Source organism: Xyrauchen texanus, chromosome 28 (assembly GCF_025860055.1).
Source record: "Xyrauchen texanus isolate HMW12.3.18 chromosome 28, RBS_HiC_50CHRs, whole genome shotgun sequence".
NCBI classification, from domain to species: Eukaryota; Metazoa; Chordata; class Actinopteri; order Cypriniformes; family Catostomidae; genus Xyrauchen; species Xyrauchen texanus.
This window is the reverse complement of record NC_068303.1, coordinates 9,189,942-9,210,714: the sequence shown is the minus strand read 5'-3', so window position 1 is coordinate 9,210,714 and position 20,773 is coordinate 9,189,942. Positions and strand designations below refer to the sequence as shown.

General features: G+C 35.7%; 1 protein-coding gene across 4 annotated transcripts; it reads right to left on the bottom strand.

Moving 5' to 3' along the window:
- Positions 1-98: 98 nt before the first annotated feature.
- Positions 99-19,339, bottom strand: tpd52l1 (tpd52 like 1). 4 transcript variants are annotated; one of them, XM_052096004.1, is made up of 10 exons: positions 19,215-19,289; positions 18,258-18,299; positions 17,151-17,174; positions 9,203-9,318; positions 7,941-8,089; positions 5,279-5,380; positions 3,660-3,674; positions 2,541-2,579; positions 2,096-2,156; positions 1,756-1,900 (listed from the first exon to the last, which is right to left on the bottom strand). In XM_052096004.1, the coding sequence occupies exons 1-10, from the start codon at positions 19,231-19,233 to the stop codon at positions 1,778-1,780; spliced, it is 690 nt and encodes a 229-aa protein (XP_051951964.1). In that variant the 5' UTR covers positions 19,234-19,289; the 3' UTR covers positions 1,756-1,777. The 4 variants fall into 4 exon arrangements, with proteins under 4 accessions (XP_051951967.1, XP_051951965.1, XP_051951968.1 ...); XM_052096007.1 differs by lacking the exons at positions 17,151-17,174; positions 18,258-18,299 and having other exon boundaries at positions 99-1,900; positions 19,215-19,339; XM_052096005.1 differs by lacking the exons at positions 2,541-2,579; positions 3,660-3,674 and having other exon boundaries at positions 101-1,900.
- Positions 19,340-20,773: the final 1,434 nt, after the last annotated feature.

The following is a 20,773-nucleotide window of genomic DNA, read 5'->3' as shown; positions in this document are numbered from 1 at the left end:
CTACTTGACATGATTTGTTTTTGACCATATATTGAGTCCTCACAGTTGTCATTTTATTGATAAAATGCAATTTTTATTAAAACTAAATTGGAATATAAAACAGTGTGTTGTCTTTTGCTCACAGTATGTTGATCAGCATTGCACTGCCTTCAAGAATTCATGCTTAACTATGCCCACTGAATACTCTCTCTGCATTTTGGTGATGAGCACAATTGCATGCACTCATATTGAAGTCATTAATTGTATCTGTTTGCCAATAATTTGTAGCTTTTAATAGACTTGGTGGAGTAGCAGGCTATGAAAGAACAGGGGCACACAGATTTTCAGTTTAAGTACTCAAACAGAAATGTAATAAACTTCCTGACCATCACCAAGTAGTTCCCGGGGATTAGATTGAAAATTCTCTCATCATTTACACAATTTCATGCCATCCCAGATGTGTATTACTTTCTTTCTTCTGCTGAACACAAATGTAAATATTTAAAGAAAATCTCAGCTCTGTAGGACCTTTGAAACTCCAAAAATCACATAAAGGCAGAATCAAAGTAATCCATAATAGTAATAATATTGCTTCTGAAGACATGGATTTAACCACTGGAATCATATGGATTACCTTTATGCTGCCTTTATGTGCTTTTTGGACCTTCAAAGTTCTGGCCACCATTCACTTGCAATAAAAGGACCTACAGAGTTGAAATATTCTTCTAAAAACCTTACACATCTGGGATGGCATGAGGGTGATTGATTGATGAGAGAATTTCAATTTTGGGGTTAACTATTCCAAGCAGGAACTACAGAAATGTTCAAATCTCTTAAAGAAACCCATACACTTTTAGTGACATCTATTTTATGAACATTTTTGAAAGACTACTCCCAATAAGCACAAAGGCACAGTAAAGTTAATGTTATGGTTTCGTGATTATGGGCCAGTTCACCTTCATTTCAGGACTAATGGTCCAGGACTTGGTGACTTTGCAAAAATAGTTTAATGGCAAAAGTTATGCCAACAACAGGTCAAGTTCAACACTGAGTACTTGAAGTTAGTTAAAAACATGTTATTTAAAAGAACAACTGACCTCAATGTCAAAGTTAAATCCATTAAGTGGGTCCAAAGGTTTATAATATTTATAAAGAAAAGACAAAACAGAATAAAAGTAATGCTATACATTTTTGGCCATTGACAATTATTATTGCCAATACATCATAACAATATAAATTTAAAGCCATCACTGAGAAACATAAAACCTAAATAATCAGCATATGTATGCTCTAGTTGTGGGGTAAACAGTAAGAATAAGACAATTAACAAATAAATGAAATAAAAAATATTTAAATAGTAGGTCTGACATCAGTTTTTGTTAAACATTCTCAAGTGCCTCTCTCAGGATCTTTTGGATAAACAGTAATTATTTTTTCTCCTGGAAATGTCTTAAGGTTTGTTACAGTCACACAATGTTGAGTTAGTATAAATTAATGACAAAGGTATAGCAGGACATTAATATTTGCTTTGTTAAATGCAGCCTTCTTGAATAAATATACATGTTTTGACCAAGAGTTATAGATAAATGTGCTCCACTTGATTGTTTTCTTTCCATTCAATAGTTATGAAATATTTTGGATAAATATTTCAGCACACAAATGTAACATCTGAAAGGCATGCATTACCCTATTTTGGACCCCTAGTGCCATTTTAGCACTTTCACCTCGCACTGTGGTCTCCAGACCTCTAGAGGGCATCAGTGTTCCATGTGTAATCTGGTATACTGCGTCAATACTCTTAGCATGTGCGCTCGCTGCTTTCAGTTATGAGGTTTGTAGGGGTGTCCTGGGCACTGGCGTTGGCAGCTGATGACAAGACCTCTTCAAAACTGCCTGCACCTCCCGTACTTCCAACCTTTGACTGCTCAGAACACAAACAGTGCAGTGTTGAAAACATTCACGCCACTGGCTAGTGTTGACATTAAGCACACTGAAGTTACAAAGCTCCCAATAATTCCCAAATGATCAATGATTTACAAAAAGAGTATAAGAGGGGGAACTAAGCTACTCTTTGGCTGAAAACTTTGCCAATAACGTAATTACAAATCAGGCTTACCTTGATGTTAGAAACTGTGCTTTCAACTTTCTCCTCGAAGGACTTGAAACTAGTTGAGTTCCTGATAAAATAAAGACAGTATAGTATTATATGGCACACTGTAACTAATTAGGCAATTACAGATTTGCTCAATTCAATAAAGGTCCTAATGTCTTTGGTGGGCTTTGTTATAATGTAATGAAGAAGATGCATGCAAGATGGTGCATGCCAGGTCTAACATTCTTTATAGTTATCTTATGCAACACAACCATGGCTGTTTAGAAATATGAAAACAAAGACTCAAACTACTGCGTACTATTAGGAATGTGAGAATGTCACATTCATTTTATTTGTATCTTAAAAACCCACTATGAACAATTTAGGAAAAGTTCTGTGCAAAATAATTTAATGCAATAAAAACATAAATGCAAAGCAAGCAATTTAATACTCTCACATACACATTTACCTCATTGCAGGCATACTCATTGAATGGTGCATAGAATAGCTGTCCGATGAAAGCATGGCCAAGCAACAGAGAGGCTGAATCATTATCATGGACAAACAAACACATTGCAAACGAAAACATGTAAATGAATAGTACTAATTATTACCAGGTTGTGAAATTATTCTGTCTATCCTACTGATAAAACAAGCATGCACATGCACTCCTGCACATACACTAGCTGCACAAAACCGCATACAAATAGGGCAACTGTAGAGAAAGATTATATGGCGTTTGCCCATTGGCACTTGTTTTCAATGTAGTACAACCAGATTGGTAAGCACTAAAGCAATTTCCTGAAAACAGAAGCTTTTCCAATGTGGGGGAAGTAGGTTCTACTGTTTTATACATAACCTATAGATCAAAACAAAGCATTACAAGCCTTATTGGTCACAACATAAACAGTTAATGAAGCAACACATGCTGAAACTGCAATCTAGTAAAAATCAACATTAGTGTAATTATGTTTTATTAATGCTAGAGTCAGGTAAATGTTGTAATTGTGACTTGGGCTTTTAAATTACTTGTAATTGGCTAAAGTGCAACACTGCTAATAACACAAATAAAACCTGATTTTACTGCAGTTTTATACATATATTACCATTTCAAATCTAAAGATAGATGTACTAAATTAAAAGTAGGTACAAAATTAGTAGAACAGCAGTACATTTTAAGTTTTACCTGTAAACGTATTCTTGTGTTACTTGCTAAAATCATGTTTGAGTCTTATTAATCACATCAAAAGTGTTTACTACGCCATGCTCTGGATTTGACATCTACAGCCTTTGCGTAATATAGGTGAACTCAATAAATGTTATAGTAAAAGTGGTCTAATTACTGTAGATTTACATAGACTGAAGTTGTAGTGAAATATTCATACTATAGCTGCCTACTCAGATAAAGAAGTTCCCCTTCATGCCCATATTGATTGATTTTGGAAACACTATGTTCTGAGTCCAGTCTTTAAGTCAGATTTAGTTACAGCACAGTCACTGTTCTCATGCAGATGCAATATCATGCAGATGCTAAAACAAAGCAACTATGTCTAAACTTTTTCCTGTATAAATGTATATAATATTTTACCCAACAGAATGTGACCTTTGGTGTGCATTAGGAGATAAGGAAAGAGCATGGTGAATATTTTTTGCTGACAGAATATAGGCTATATGACATAATATGTTGGTTATACGAGACAGAAAACATATTTTGAGGGCAAAGAAAATGCATGCAGTTAAAGGGATAGTTCACCCAATATTATAATTTTCTCATTTACTCACCCTAATGCCATCTCAAACTCGTATGACTTAATTTCTTCTGCGGAACACAAATTAAGATATTTTGAAGGATGTATGAACTGTTTTTGTCCATACAATGTAAGTCAATGTGTCCAAAGCTTTCAAGCTTCAAAAATGATATAAAGGCAGCATAAAATAAATTAATACGACTCGAGTGGTTTTATCCATGTCTTCTGAAGAGATATGATCGATTTGAGTGAGAATTTATTTTAAAAGTCCTTATTCACTATAAACAAGGCTATATGGATTACTTTTATGCTGCCTTTATGCCCTTTTTGATTGAAGGTTTTGGACCCAATTGACTTTTCTGGAAAAAGTTTCTGGAATTAGTTTGTGTTCCACAGAAGAAAGAAAATCATATGAGTTTGAGATGGTGTGAGGGTGAGTCATTTATGAGATTTATGTGTTTACTATCCCTTTAAGAAAGACTATTTTGCCAGTACTTTTAAAATCAGAGTAATAACGTCAGAATTATATTAAACCTAACAGTACAAGATTAGGACAATCAGATTCATTTCTTATTGGCCATTTTGCCATTCTTTTTGCAGCATCCATTGACATCAGACTCCTTGGAAGCAGAAATAATTGCTAGTTAAATTTGTACCATATCTTACCAGTGTGATCATCTTCAATCATGGCACAGAGTGATTTGATTGAACTATAATCATGTTTTCTGCTGCTTTACGTAAGATCAAATGATCATGCAACACTACACTTGCTTATTGGATGTCCACTGCAAATGTTAAGAAGAGAAACACAATACACACATGCAGAGAGACAGTCTCATACACTGGCAACCACACACACATACCTCCTGGGATACAGTATCTGAAGGCCAAACATGCTGAAGCAAAATAAGGATCAACATAATGGTCCAATATAACAGTAAAAACAACAGTACTTTGCTAAAGCAAAAGCAGGAGATGAAAAACAGAACATCATGCAATGAATTAGATAAATAATAATGATAATGCTTAGATCATTTGAATGGAAAACAAGACAAAATTACTGATTAAAAAATATTTTTGCTATGTACATGCTTGGCATTTGTAAAGCATTACCATTTGTTCAGGAAAATGCCCATTGAATGACCAACAAATTAATCACTATGAAAGTTATTTAATCTAAAACATCAAGGGGCCAGTCAAGATGAGCAGGTGAATTCTTCATGCTACCACAAGTACTTATTTCAATGCCAGCTGGACTTGCTCCCAATCTGGCACACTGAAAGCTGCTTAAACTGAGGCTTGCGTAATACAAACATGCCCTCTCAAACGGCCTATCCAAGGTAAAGCCTTCCAACACTCAGGACCACTTCAAATCCAGCATTCACTGAGTGTGTATTATGGTGTTTCTAAAAGTGTAGAGGTGAAAAGCATTGGACAGCAGGGGGGAGTGACATCATACCTCATGTCTCCAAACCTCCTGCTGATGACAGTGCCCAGGTTGCTGAAGGCTGCAGATGTTCTCTGCCCTGCCGTGTTCAGAGTCTCAGAGGTCTTTTTGTATCTGTCAGAACAGTAAAAAAATAAAAGATGATGATACAGCCTCATCACAGGTGCCATGCATTTAAACAGCCATATTTATGATTTGTCTAAATCTGTAGTTGCAAAAAGAATGCAATGAACACCACATTTAAATACTGACGTGACAGTTCACAAACCAGGACATTTTGTGAACCAAACAAAGCACATTTTCTGAAACAATACAGTGCCTTTTTTATATGTAGCAGGAAGTACTTCACTTCACTTTTTCTGTGATTTCATATAAAACAGGAAGATATGCAAGCTTTATTTCAGAAAATACAATGAGAAAACATTCAAAGGGAACACTATGGTCATAATGCTATTGATTCAAACCATAGATCAGTTTATAGCAAACAAAAGAAGACTTGACTGACACCTTGGGATGATTAAAAAAAAAAAAAAACATTTATATATACACACACACACACACAGTTGTGTTTCCATGTTTTATGGGGACTTTCCATAGACATAATGGTTTTTATACTGTACAAACTTTATATTCTATCCCCTAAACCTAACCCTACCCCTAAACCTAACCCTCACAGAAAACTTTCTGCATTTTTACATTTTCAAAAAACATCATTTAGTATGATTTATAAGCTGTTTTCCTCATGGGGACCGACAAAATGTCCCCACAAGGTCAAAAATTTCGGGTTTTACTATCCTTATGGGGACATTTGGTCCCCACAAAGTGATAAATACACGCGCGCACACACACACACACACACACACACACACACACACACACACACACACACACACGCCATTAGAGCAAATAATCATGAAAAGGCAATTATGTAATCATTTTGACAAGCCTACAAATACCAGAAGTGTCATGACCTTTCAAACTGGGGGGTCAAATGCCCTATTAATCTTTTTTAAACATATGAATTTTGAGTGCAACTTTTCAAAAAAATATATATTTTTTTGTATTTTAAAAATTAAGATAATTAAGTCACACAAGTATCCCTTTAAGGCTGTGTAAGCTGAAGTGAATTAGTGAATCATTTATGTGAACTAGTTTATTTACGTGAGCCGCACAAACAGTCTCACTAAAATGAATTGGAATTTCCAATGCCAAAAAAAAAGTGAGCCATTCATTTTAACTAGTCAATTTATAAACTGTCCAAAAGAACGATTAACCTAAATAACTTGGATTTCCCAGCACTACATACGAGATAGAGGGAGGAAGGTTTAGAATTGCATTCGCAATACAATGTTACAACATAGCATTTTGTGACGCTACAGTGCTACTCATTGCAAACTGTAGTGTGTTACTTAGAATGTTACACTATTGTGAAAATAGCAGAGCTACAGTCACGCTGTCCTGCTGAAAAATGTATTAGCAGCATCACTACTTTAGATACTTCCCAACACAGGTAAAATATCCTGTCTGCTCTTTCCATACAATGAAAGTGAATGGTGATCAGAGAGTTGAATAATTTGTGTAAAAATAATAATTAAAAAATGCTTAAATAATTCCTTTATTTCTCTGACTGATACTATCTGATACACTACAAAAAGGATGGCAAGAAAGCTCTGATTTTCGACTCCTTTTCCATCTAGGTTCATCTATATTCTCAGGGCTCTTGTTTTTAAGAGCCCCTTCATACATTTAAAGACACATGCTGAATTAACATAAATCTAAACCAATCAGCTGTATATAACCTGAGATCTCATACTCTGTCCCGGGCAAATCTTGCAAATGTAATCCAAATCATGGTTAACAGTGAAATTCAGAAACGTACATTCAAGATGTCCCAGTTCACTAAATGCACAATAAAATGGGAAGGGACCATCAAAGTCTACAATTGGTCAAAGATCAGTCCAGGTGGTCTAAATCTAGTCAATTGATAAGAGTATGTGCTTGTTTTTGTGGAGAAACTGAGGCTGATATGGGAATCATCTGTATCAGTCAGTAAACGCTACCTGATCGGTTTGGTCCTCTTAGCCAGCAAGTTCCTCGCCATGGCAACTGCGACATGAGAAGGGCTATTCATTTGAGATGCTAGTTACCATATCACTGTATAGTAATTGAATAACCAGAGGAACATGGTAATATAAACACAAAGAAAGGACAGAGAGACTAAGGCCATCATCATATAAGCATACCCTTGTATTGTTGTTATACTAATAACTTTAATGTTTAGTAGTTCTTCTGATGGTATAAGGGACACTTGATTGTGGTATTTTATGCTTTGCATAAAAAACACCTTTCTTCCATGACTATATTCACATTCTGTGTATTAAAATGACAAAAAAAAAAAAGTAAGACAGCCTGACCTGAGGAGTCATAGGGTCAACCACAACAGATTGCTTATACAAAAATACACTGAAGCAGTAAATAACACTGTGATGGCCATAACCTAAAAGTACATTGACAGAAAGGGGTGGAAATATCCCATAGACTTACATTAAAGGAGGGACCTGAGACATATAAGACTTTGAAAACAGGCCTGATGTCTGTTAAACCTTTAGTGTCACTGTTGAAAGATACAAAAAGTCTGAATGAAATATGACATCAGTCACAGGTGACTACTTACGCTGTGCTAGTCTGCATATCGTACCAGCTTTTGCTGAAGTTCTGTCGTAGTTCACTCAATGGTGTGATCCCCAGGTTCTGTTTCAACTCCAAGTGGCGCTTCTCTTTGGAGGCGAGGACTTGCTTTAAAGTAACGATTTCCTCCTCTAACTGACATAAGAAATATGAGTAAATAAGGTTGGAAGCTGAGAACATCATGTACTATTCTTCAGATTTGTTTACAGCTGCCTTTTATCAGAAAACTCACAATGAATTGCTATTGAACAACAATAATGCAGTTCTAGTATGAACTGTCCACTGTTTTTAGCTTTTCTCTTTCATACTAACACAAACTGTGTCACAGTTAATGTTGGCCTTACATGGCCCAGTAGACCGTAAAGATTTGTTAGGATAAAGTAGCCCAAGGATAAACGGCATATAGAACAAGCTCTGGTCACATGCTTTTCAATCATGAGTGGATGAACTGGATGGATGAGATAATGCAAACCATTTCTGCAGCAACAAAGCAGTCAATTGCAGTAAAATGTTAATAGATCGGACTACAGTGCATAGCCATTCTAACTGTAAAAAAATTGTCAAATAACCTAAAAATTAACTTCATGTGGTGACATACAAATGAACTGGTTTAATTAAAGTAAAAAATATTATTCAGTGCGACTGAATCAACTTGACTACATAAGGTTAAACAAATGACATTTTTAAGGGTTTTTAATTATATATCTTGTAACAGCGGCACATTTTCACTTTGCACAGTGATGAGTCATAACATGCAAAAAAATGTCTGCCAGGATTTACATAGCATGCAAGACTGTTCTTGCTTGAGCCTTGTGGCCTTTGAGCTCACTAACTGCAGTGCATTGGATCTCATTTACTACTATGTGTCTGTACGTATTTGTGTGTAAAACCTGTGTACAGATGATTTTACATAAAAAACATGATTCATTAATAAGTTTGCACAGTTTAGGATAAATTTTTGACCCAACTCAAAAAGTATTATTATGCACGTATTATGCTAATTAGTAAATACAGGCTTGCACTGACTCATTTAGAATAATTCAGATTCATCAACATTAGGATGTTGAATGGATGTAGAATTTATCTATTGTCATAAATTTAACTTGTGAAAACTAAGTTAAACTAAGCTAGTATGCAATTATTAGTGAATGGCAACCATTGTTTCTAAAGATCAGCCAGTCCTTGCTGTTCCTGCAACCCATTGTCCTGGTCTATAGATTAAAGACTATCACCATATTTCATTAGTACCTTAGCCAGTTCAATCTGCATTTCCTCTCGCTCCTCTTCTGTGATAGTGTTGTTGAGATCCACCTCTGACACCATATCCTCGTCCACTTCCTTTAGAGGTTCTTTGTCCAATAAACCTGGGCAGAAATGGTTACAAAACTAGATGAACAATAAAAGTTATTATTCCAACCTCATGGTGTTCCAAAGCCAGCCTCCATTCACTTTCATTTTATGGAGAAAAAAAAAAAAGATGTAATGAAAGTGAATGGTGACTGAGATTATCATACTGTTGAATATCTCCTTGTGTGTTTAATGGAATGCCATACAAGTTTGCAACAACATGAGGGTGAGTTAATGATGACATTACTTTCATTATTGGGTAAACTATCCCTTTAAAATGTCTGAAGTTTATGAGCATACATTATCAATCCACTAAGATGTGGTTAAGAACCATTACAAACCCATTTCTTAATTTCTCATTGCAGTAATGTAACAATACCACTTCTAAAATAATTTGTGTATTTAAAATTCAAATATGTTTCATTAAAATATTTTAGAGGACATAAACCACACACATTTATGTTTTCATTTATTTGTAAATTTGTAAGAAGACAGGCAGTCAGTGTGACAAGAGCAGTAAAGCCTTCTAAACTAGGTTTAACCATCATCTTCTCTATGTAATTATGTTGCCTCACCCTTGGAAAAGGTGTATGTGTGCACATTTAATGATCGGTTGTATCTAAAGAAGGCAAAGAGACTACAGTGCCTGTGAACCAAACCCTTCCAAACTATAGGCAGCTTGATCAACAAGTATAGTGCCTAAAAATGAACTACATTAAAGTGCCTAACAATGAACCACATTATAGTTTCTAACAAACTGGACAATTGATTAACAAACATTCTTGGTAATCTTGAAGCCTTGACATGGAATCTCTTTTTCAACCAGTAACTTACTTTGTTACTGCATGTTTTAAGGCAACATTGGGCTGATTTCGATGAAAAGCAATGTACAGAGGGCAATGTTGACCTAAACTCCAGTGTTACATTATACATGAGAAGATTTGAACACTAGTAAAGCAAGAGGAAGTGAAATTAGGATTATGGTTTGATTACCACGCCTGTGACTGAAACCTCAACCCAGTTCCCCAAAATCCCAGTTTCCCTGAGAAAAAATTACTAGTAAGATTTACTTAATTTCTTTAGGTTAATGGTATAACATTAAGGAAAATCGATTTAACTTCATGACATAAAATTTATTAAAGTGAGTAAATTTAACTTGAATATTTCAATAAATACAGAAACTTTACTCACAAATCTAATGCACATTCAGTAAAATTTTAACTAACATGTTACAGGAATATTTCACATTTTAAATTTTCCTTATAAATAATTTTAATCATGTACTACATGACATAGAAGCCTTCCGCAGGAATGTTTAAGACAATGCTAGGTAGTACATTTGACATCACCTTGCATTACAGGGTATACAAATAAGATACAGGACTTAACACTAGGTGTGCAAGACACGATGACGGTAACAAAGAGTTTAAAAAACATGAACAAGTGATTTTGAGTAGAAGATGAAACACAGACTTCACAAAACAAGAAGTTACCAAACATAAAAGCAAAATCAACTCTACAAATGGTATAAATATCCTTGCAAACAGTGAAACCATGCAAGCTCATTATTATTCAAGCCTAGTGCATGCTGGGAACACCAGCTTCTAAATGTTAAGTAAAATGTTTGAATTTAAGTACAAATGTAGAATTTACATCATATTTTCAAGTTCAAGATTAAACTAACATATTCAGTGAAGAAGTAGTAGTCCTTAATCTTGTCTGCTATTTTAACTTCATCACAATTTATTTTCAGTGTGTAAAATCACTCATCAGTATCATTTTTAGCATTTTAAAGACACCATTAAGAGGGTAAAGTGAAGTGCTGGTCCCATATTTTTTTACGGAGTGTCTATTTACACTAAGTGCAAATAGCCCATCTTGTTGGCACAGGCTATTTACACTAACTCCGCCCACCACTGCTCAGAGCATACTCAATTTATTAACATTTATTTGGGGTCAATTGCTGATCAAATGAAGGCGGGAATATATTAGAATTTTTCACGAAGGGGAAGAGACATTAAACTGGTTAATAGGTTAGACATTTAGTGGATTAAGAGATTGGATAACTAAGTAACTATTTGCACTCCAATAGTCTGGTGGAAACATATTTTATGCAAACTGCACCCCCATGTGCAGCTGTAGTAGTTCTAGGTGTAATGATGGTGTCTGTATGTGTTGTCATGCTGGAGATCTAGGTTTGAATTCCAACCCCTTGACATACTATTTCCCATGTCTCTACTCTTAATACTTCCTATAATACAACTTATAGTAATATATTTAAGAGATTCCTCTCAGTGATTTGGTCAAAGTGAAGGTTGGAGAGCTGAGAGGATTTGATCTGGATACAATTAACCATGGTTTTACTATAGTAATATTGTTATAACCATATGTTTTGGTGGAAACTACATAGTTCTGATGTACTAATGGTGTTACTACAGTATCATATTGTTAATAGTAGTTAATAGTAATCATGTTTAATTTTGTGGTTACTATGATGTTACTAGAAAAATACAATGGTGATACTATGGTTACTATAGTAAAACCATTGTTAATTTTTTGTAAGTTAGGGGTTGGGGTAGGGTTTCTGTGGGACTCCAAATAAACAATAACAATTATATTATATTATATATTATAATTATATATATATATGCCATTATACCGTACGTTAGCATTTAAACAGGGGTGTAAGAGCATCTGTCGCAATTTGCACTAGAGTAAATAGCATCTATACTTAGTGCAAATAGCCTCTGTCTTTTTTTTTTTTATAGATAATAGCTTTTAGTTCACATCACAGCTGTTAACCATTTGCTACTTGCTTTTGCTCTTTGAAGACAGGTAGTATTGAGGGGAGGGACATTCTCAACAATTTTGATTTTGATGAGTAACTGTACATTTTAATTGTAAATGTAAATCTGCTAAAAGTTAATATTGTCAACTTTTTGGGGGATATGCTAGTGATGGCCTTAAAAGAATAGACATGGACTAAAAGCCACAAAACCCTCACATGACTTTGTATTTCACATTATCAGTCTTAAAATGTGCTTCAAAAGCATAAAACTGGAAAGTTTAAGTCAACAACACTCATGATTAAAATAACACTAATCCCTTAACATGGCTTCAGTAATCTAAGTAAATGTTAGAGGTTGTTTTTGTCCAAAGGGAAACTCATCTTGGAGGGCTGGTCATTCATTATATCATAACCTGATTAGAAACCTGTGATACACTTTCAGTAACTAATGAAATCAGTGGGCAGAAAAGCCGAGCAGAGCTGTCTGTGCACACTTAAGTTCTCAGGAATAAGATCTGGATTCAATAGTTACAACCATATACATTATATGTATATATAGTGGTTATACCACATGCAATGGCTTGTACAGAAGATAATACCTGCTTTAATCTAAAGTAAGATGGTCAATAAGTTAAAACACACAATAATATATATTATTATTATTATTATTATATTTTTCAAAGATGTTAAAATTACTGACTTTGCTCAATCTAATATCATGAACACATGTTCAATGCATATGTATAGTTGTATAGTTAAAACTGAGGGTTGGTTTAGCACAAAAGAAAAGGTTATCTCACAGTTCCACAGCCCCTTTGTTAAGGTTGCTAAGCAACTTTCCTGATGCGTTGCATAAACCTCCAAATTATCCCATGAATCTGATTCCCTAAATCTATTTAAGGGTCTGTGGCTTGAATAAGAAGTATGGAGGATCATCTTCATCTTAAATATGTAAAATAATACCCTTTGCTCTCCATTGACTTTGTACTGTCTACAGACTCTGTGTCAACATTGTTGAAGGTTTATTACCGGGAAAAGAGTTAATTTAACACCACATGATGAAATGTTGGGACATCTAAAATGTAAATTAAGGCCATATGAAATGATAATGCTATGTTGCTGAAATATTCAACTAAACCCCCATTGGTCTTGAGCTGGTCATTAGCTGGTACAAGCTGATTTAGGTGGTTAATCAGCAGGACTAATAGCTGATGAAGCTGAGGTCAACCAGGTGGACAATCTTGGTTAACCTAGTTGGAGATGGTAGACCTTGGCTAAACTATTGGGATCCTGGTTGAGCTTGAACTGGTTCACCAGCTTTACCACATGAAGCTCAGATCATCCTGGTTAACCTAGATGGAACTGGCATACAACCTTGGAAACGCATCTGTGGACCTGGTTGAGCTAGTTAACCATGTTTCAAAGACAGCTTGAACTACCACATGAAGCTCAGACCATCCTGGTTAACCTAGTTGGAGTTGGTAGACACCTATAAAAAGCTACTGGGGACCTGGTTGAGCTGGTTAACCATATTTCAAGACAGCTTGAACTTGTTGATGAGCTTGACAACATGGTGCTCAGACCATCCTGGTTAACCTAATTGGAGCTGGTAGAACATCTTGGCTAAGCTATTCGGGACCTGGTTGAGCTGGTAAATCCTATTTCAAGACTCAAACTGGTTGACGAGCTTGACCACATGATGCTCAGACCATCCTAATGAACTTAGTTAGAACTGGAATACAACCTTGGAAAACCTACTGGTTGAGCTAGTTAATGAAGTTCCAATCAAAGTTTGAATGGATTGATCTAGTTGATCACCCACCTTGTCTGTTTTTATCTGCTGGTTTTGACTGTGTGAGCAGAAGATTTTATTTGTTACCATTTATGCTTTTGGCAGACACTTTTATCCAAAGCAACTTACAGTGCAGCCAAGACATCTATTTTATTAGTATGTGTGTTCCATGGGAATCAAACCCATGAGCACGGTGTTGCTTGTCAGAAGTGGTATTCGAACCCTAGGCAGGCCGCTTAACCATTTTGACCAAGAAGACAAAACCTCAAAAGTATATTTTATTGAAGAACATTATTGCTCTATCTCTGTCATATTGCTCTATTGCTCTGTCTCTGTTACTCTGTCAGAGATCATCTTTATCACGTTCTGCTGTCTTGGTAAGAGAGTCAGAGCCATGTCACACCATTCAGTTTGTCATCTGAGCAGCTAAGTGCCCCTTTAGGGCAGTGTGCCCGACAGTTCAGCTTCTTCAAGCTCACTGGACTATGAGCTACTCTTCAGTCCAGCTTTCCCAATGTCCTAATTTTCCTTCTTGACGATACAACAAGACTCACAAAGAATCACTTCATTGTCTTCAGAGAAATAATTCAATTTGAGGAGGAGGACATTGTGACTATTAAATCAACAAAATTACAGTTTTTGATCACATAATAAAAGATAAGAATCCAGCCCATACAAGAGATGAGAAAAACAAAAAAAATAATTGTAGGAGCAGGTGGCAACTTAATCTTTTCAATCTCAAATAAACAGTTAAAGTCTCGGGTTAATCTATATATAACAAACACCGGTTTTGTTCACACTGCACGCAATTCTAATTTGTTTTTCAAATCATCTTTAGGATTGACTCTCCGCACTGTCATTTTACAAGTACTGTAAATCAGATTTGTTTGTACTGTATGATGTTACAGTCGTAACCATATAGATGTGGTTTGAATTGGGTTTTAATGTGGCTGTTCACACAACAATCAATTCACTGAATTTTGTTGGATACACATACAAATTCAACATAATAAAATTGGAACTCGACATGTTGCTACCGACTGTTTGGGTTCCCTGGAATATTTGTTAACCTTGTGGTGTGATTGATGGTGTGTTGAGCAAACAGCCTCAGAGATTAATTACCAGGAATTAATTGCATTCACATAATCAATGACGAGAGCAATTCAGATTTGTATTTTTTACATCGTATTTTCCAAGATTTTTACTCCACTGACAGTTAGGTTGGGTTTGGGCCTATGTTCAATAAAATATGCATTCTTATTAAAACTTAAAATGCAACTTCCTTTATAACAAGCTTGTGGTGCCACTCTGTGGACATTTTACTTGGGATGTGCTATGGTGCTCGATTAATCAACTAGTTGTCTAGTCGATTAGTGGGGTCAACAACAAACTATTTTTAGTGGTGGTGGTTTTCATGGTGCAATTCTCAAAATAATTGAGAGAACTTCTTGGAGAGTGTTTTTGCATGATGCACTTATGATCCATTACATGATCCATTAATGCACCGCTGCTGTTACAGCCATCAAAGCGCAGCATCAAAAACACGATGATCACTGTCGAACATGAAATTCTCTGCTGTGAGTAATGTTCAAGTATTTTTGTGTTGCTTTGGAGAGATTAAAGTCTTTTGCTGATTCTGTCTGACACTGCTTTAATAAATAGTTGTAGTTAACATTTTGTTAACTAGATGTCTACATGCATCATTTGATTGAATCATCAGGCTTGTTCGAGATGCCAAATGCCTCGCCTTGAAAGTAGACGAGAGTAGGCAGCTGCAGTAAGGTGAAGAGTGAAATACATGCTGTGAAGTCAGACAGTTCTCACTTCTCATGGTGGATCACACACCTTCGAGATCAAAAGGCAGATATCACAGGATTCACGTCCATGTACTTTTGCTGATAAAGTGGATATCATTTAAATTCTGTTGCTTTAAAATGAAGAAGAGTATGATGAAAAAGACACTCAATGTACCAGTTATTTAATTTCCCCCATAAGGCATATCTTTCCCTAAATTTTTAGTTCAATAAAGACACAGATTTTAGATATTTCAGTAATATTATAACGAGTGTTATTCACATATAATTTATACACATTAAACATGATATTAGAGATCAAATATTTTAGAAGATGATCATTGGCTTAAACAACCATGATGTTTCAGCCACTGATCATTAAGCTGTGTCATCAGCAAGTCATTTCCCATCATCCCTTTAGTCATTCAGCATATGCCAGCATGACATCAGAGCAAGTCGGACCTCATTCAGACACATTTCTAACTGGCATGCAGCTCGAAGTTATCATCTGTTGTTGGTGTTGCACATATTTTGCTCATCTCGAACAAGAATTTTGTTTCGCAGTTCTGCGCTTTTGAATGCGCAGAGAGGAATGCCCCGACACCCTCAAGTTCCTGTTTACATTGAAGCGTGTCATTCTGTGTTCACGATGCGCATATGAAGTTTTGAGCCGTTCTTATTTATTTTCTTATAGTTTTGTGCAATAAGATGTTATAGTTAAATAGCCTATTTTTTTTTATTAAATATCAATAAAATATAAAATAATTATTAATTAAATATTTGTTTGTTATAGTGCTGTGCTGCTTAGCATCCATATATTCTCTAAAATGTGTCTGATAGGGGTCACACGACCATAAAGGAGTCTAATTATACATTACTATCCTTAACATCTACTAGTCTTTTAAACAACCGACCGACTAGTCGATTATGAAAATTGGTAGTTTTTAACTCCCCTACATTTCACATATAAACTGGAACTCCCACATGCCCAATCATTCAACAACACTTCCAATATTGTAAAACACCTACCAATTTTCACAGAATAATTTTCAACCAAATTTTGCCAAATTTAAAGTGAGATCAATTTGACAAATTTGATTTTTGCTGTATGTCTGAACAAAGCCATAAAGTAATGTTCAGTGATTAACTATACATATCTTGCTTTTGTGAAACAAAATAACTCATTTTATTTAATGTAAAAACTACTAGGCCTAATGTATTCAGAATTTTAAGGGCATGCTTTCAAAGGAGCATTTCATAATTTCTGGCCTTGCTAGAGTAATCTGATGGATTTCTCCTTAAATCTGACTGAATTTAATTCCGGTTGACTGTTGCATAGAGACAGAAGGGCAAAGTATTTAGTGTCTGGCAGGAAATTACAGATGGTGACCATGCAAAGTGTGGAAAAGACAGGGTTGTTTTTAAACCTCAGCAGCAATGATCATTCATATGGAATTAGATGTTTCCAAGACCTACCTGCATGGAGGGTTCCTCCCTCTTCTGTCGTTTAGCAAAAAAAGAATGAGAACATTACATGAGCTGATTTGTTCACACCATGTAAGATAAGAGTACCACATCTTACAAAAGTGCAATCACATCTCAGAGACACATGCCATCATCTATGTAATAACCAGTCTGCATGCGACATTGAAAAATTACGTAAAATCCTCATAATATACAGGACCAAAGATCATTCACAAATACACAGAAAATCACACCAAACTTATGTTTCTATTGTCTCATTCAAGCTGTCCTTAAATTAAATGTATTTGTTAAAAGTCTTTGGCAAAGGGTCTGCACAGGGCCGGCCCGTGGCTTTGTAGGGCCCTAGGCGAAATCATGAAAATGGGACCCTCGTTGTGAAAATTACTATGCACTCTCACGGCCAAATCGTAAGGATTCATATGAGTTTTCTAAATTTGTCTTATTCATATGATATCGTATGACTGCACTCCTACAACCAATGACGTCACTGGACATCGTTTCCATCTAATACGCGACAAATAATTTGCTTCTGTCACACACAACAGCTTCCTATCATGCTTACACACTCTACTGATCAGTTAGGTTAAGATAAGGGGTTTGGGTAACGCTTCCACATTAGACATCTGGGCATTTGCACGTGATGAAATCGTACAAATTTATATGAACAAACTCATACAAAATCATACGAAATAGCCAGCTCGTAAAATATGTACGAAACTGGGATGGAACATATTCAGAACTTTAAAACATCCATAGAACCACTGCAAACATGATAAGCAGATTTTTACATGCTTCCCCCCCAGCACGCCTGTGCCTTAGGCGGCAGCCCGTTTCGCTTGTAGGATGGGCCGGCCCTGGGTCTGCACATCAAATAACCAGTAACCATTTTTAAATATCTAAAAGTTTTAAATGTGCTAAAGGCTTTAAAGCTGAGGTCAATCCATGTGAAGACATGGCTGTCTATTTTCATCTAGAAGTCACCTATGTAAAATACTTCTGAATGGCTAAACAAACTCACAACTCATCAGTGTAGAGGTGGAGATGAAAGATCTAGAATTGTCACATTCACTCTCAATACATTACACAGCGAGCTCTTACCCCAGTCTACTGCTTCGGAAGTCAGTACGCTAGAGTACAGCTCTGTGAAGTATGGTTTGCATAACAAACAAAGAAGAAGGTTAAATTCACAGTCACACAATGAGTACAAAGCTGCGTTGACTACACTTGTAATGTTCACATATAGTATTGGTTTAAAATACTATACTATACAATCCAATACTGTGCTATATTATACTACACTTTTTATCTCGTCATACAACTGTTTGAAGCGTCCTTTGGTTTGTGCAATACAAATAATAAATGTAAATGTTAAATAATAAATTACTTAAGTTTGTGTAATTTACAATTATATAAAGTTGCAAACAACACATGTTACTGTACAACACTTTACTGTTCTGTATTCCTATATTATATTAAATATCTGTGCAGAGCTACATTGATATTTTATTTACAATTCACTTATTACTTTCAATTAATACTATAATTTACACCAATGTATTTATTTAAATGTGTCTAGTAAAACACCAGTCACTGTACTGACACTAACACCAAAAAATATCTGGTCACAAGATTTCAATTATTTAGCTCAAGACAGTCACGTGGGGTATGAAAAGGTCACATGGTTCTCCAGATAAACGCACCTTCAAGAGCTTGAGTCCCTAATTTAGTCCCACGTTTGTTTACATGTTTTGGCAACAGATCCCTGGAAAACTTGATCACATGTCCCTGACTAAAGTTGATGCATCACGTTACAATTAAGTCCAAATGGGCTAGAATAAAGTTGATCTTATGATATTTTCAAATCTATTAATATACCAAATTAAAAAATAACATCAGTAGCATCCAACATACTTCCCCCATTTAACTGAAATCTGTTCAAGTTATTTGATGGTTACAGAATAAAATTATATTGACATAGATATTTAAAGATATTTCTATGCATACGTTTTCTCCCTCAGAAAATAAGACATGAAAGTGATCTGAGAGGAAGCTCACCCTGTTGTCTGGGCTCCATATCAGCGGTACTGTCCAAATGTAAGTTCAGTACACTCACAGATCCACTGAGTTCAAAGAAATATCTCTCCAAACTCACTTGTTCCGCACAAACACTTTCTTTTGCTGTCAAAGCACCGCCCACATAGGAGGGGTTTCTGTCATATACCAATAGAATACGTTCTAAGTATAGTATATTTGAGGTAATTATGCCTTGGATTGTTATTATGAATTTCAGAATAAATAATAACACGATGATATCATAGTAACATCAATAATTTGGAGTTATATCTTTTTTTTATTTCTATTGTTTTTATTTAAAACTGGTCAGTCAGTCTTACGAACGTAGGCGTCTCCAGGCGCGTTATAAAAACGCGGCGCAACGGTCAAAGGCGTCAGTCTAGCGCATTTATACAGGAAAACAATTGTAAAACAGTTCAGATGGACGCAAAAACGTGTTCGGTGTGAAACAGAATTCTCTTGGAGGATGGTCTAAATGACAGTTTGGTAAAGAAATCCATTATCAAAACACGAGTGACAAGTTCACCTGAGACCAAAAACCCGTAGTTGCAAACAATGCCGCCATCTCCTGGTGAGAAGAGAGAAAATACTGATTGAGCTGGATAACGCAATGCTATGGATGCTTTATAAATACTTCTCTCACAGATCATAAAAATAGATATAATAGTGAGAAGAGCCAAAAAAATAAATAATGTAGCCCCAAATTTATAAAAAAAAATAAAACGGCCAAAAACCAACAGACGAGGTAGGAGACTTAATTTAACCATACCACAAGGAGGAAAAAAGAGACAGCTAGAGAACGAGTTAAGAGGAATAAATAGTGATGTGACGTTCGACACTGAAGCTTCAAAGCTTGTAAGGGTTTGAGGTTTACAGAATAAAAGTGAAAACATATATATATATATATATATATATATATATGTAACAGGAGCCAGTTGGTAGATAGCTGTGCAGTGTGTAAATCTCACTCTCCTGCCCTCAAAAGGTGCACTAGCGACTGACGCTAGGGGCTGTAGCCTTTAGCCTCCTTGTTAGAGCACCCGCCTCCCATGCCGGAGACGCTGGCTCTAGTCCCGAACGGAGCGGGTAGAACAGGAGAGTCACACATAGATATTTAACACATATGCATGTGAATTTCACTAAATAATCTTACATATTCAAGTCTTTAGAGTATGATTGTAAATGTAACCATGCACAGAAGCTTAGGGGGTATTTACACTTGGTCACATACATCATGTATGCTGATCGGATCTTGAAAAGACCAAGTGTAATGCTCTCTCAAACCAACTCTGGAAGTGGTTTGAGACGCATTCCAAACAATACTTGGGAATGTATTAAGGAAATGTGTCTCCATCCTAGTTTATGCACATTTCGAAGTAATTTTTTTTCCACATCACACGAGCATATTTTTTCATGCACGTTTTGGAGATTTTATTTGCATCTTGGTGTTTCCATCCAGCACTGTTTTTATGCAATATCCCAAATTTCACTGAAATGTGAACATAACCCCCCACTTAGCACCCCCCTCCCCCAATAATCAC

Coding starts and splice junctions, on each gene's coding strand:
- tpd52l1 (XM_052096004.1), bottom strand. Junction 17,175..18,257: donor TTCCGAAGCAGTAGACTGGG/GTAAGAGCTCGC, acceptor GCTAAACGACAG/AAGAGGGAGGAACCCTCCAT. Junction 1,901..2,095: donor GCACAGTTTCTAACATCAAG/GTAAGCCTGATT, acceptor TGTTCTGAGCAG/TCAAAGGTTGGAAGTACGGG.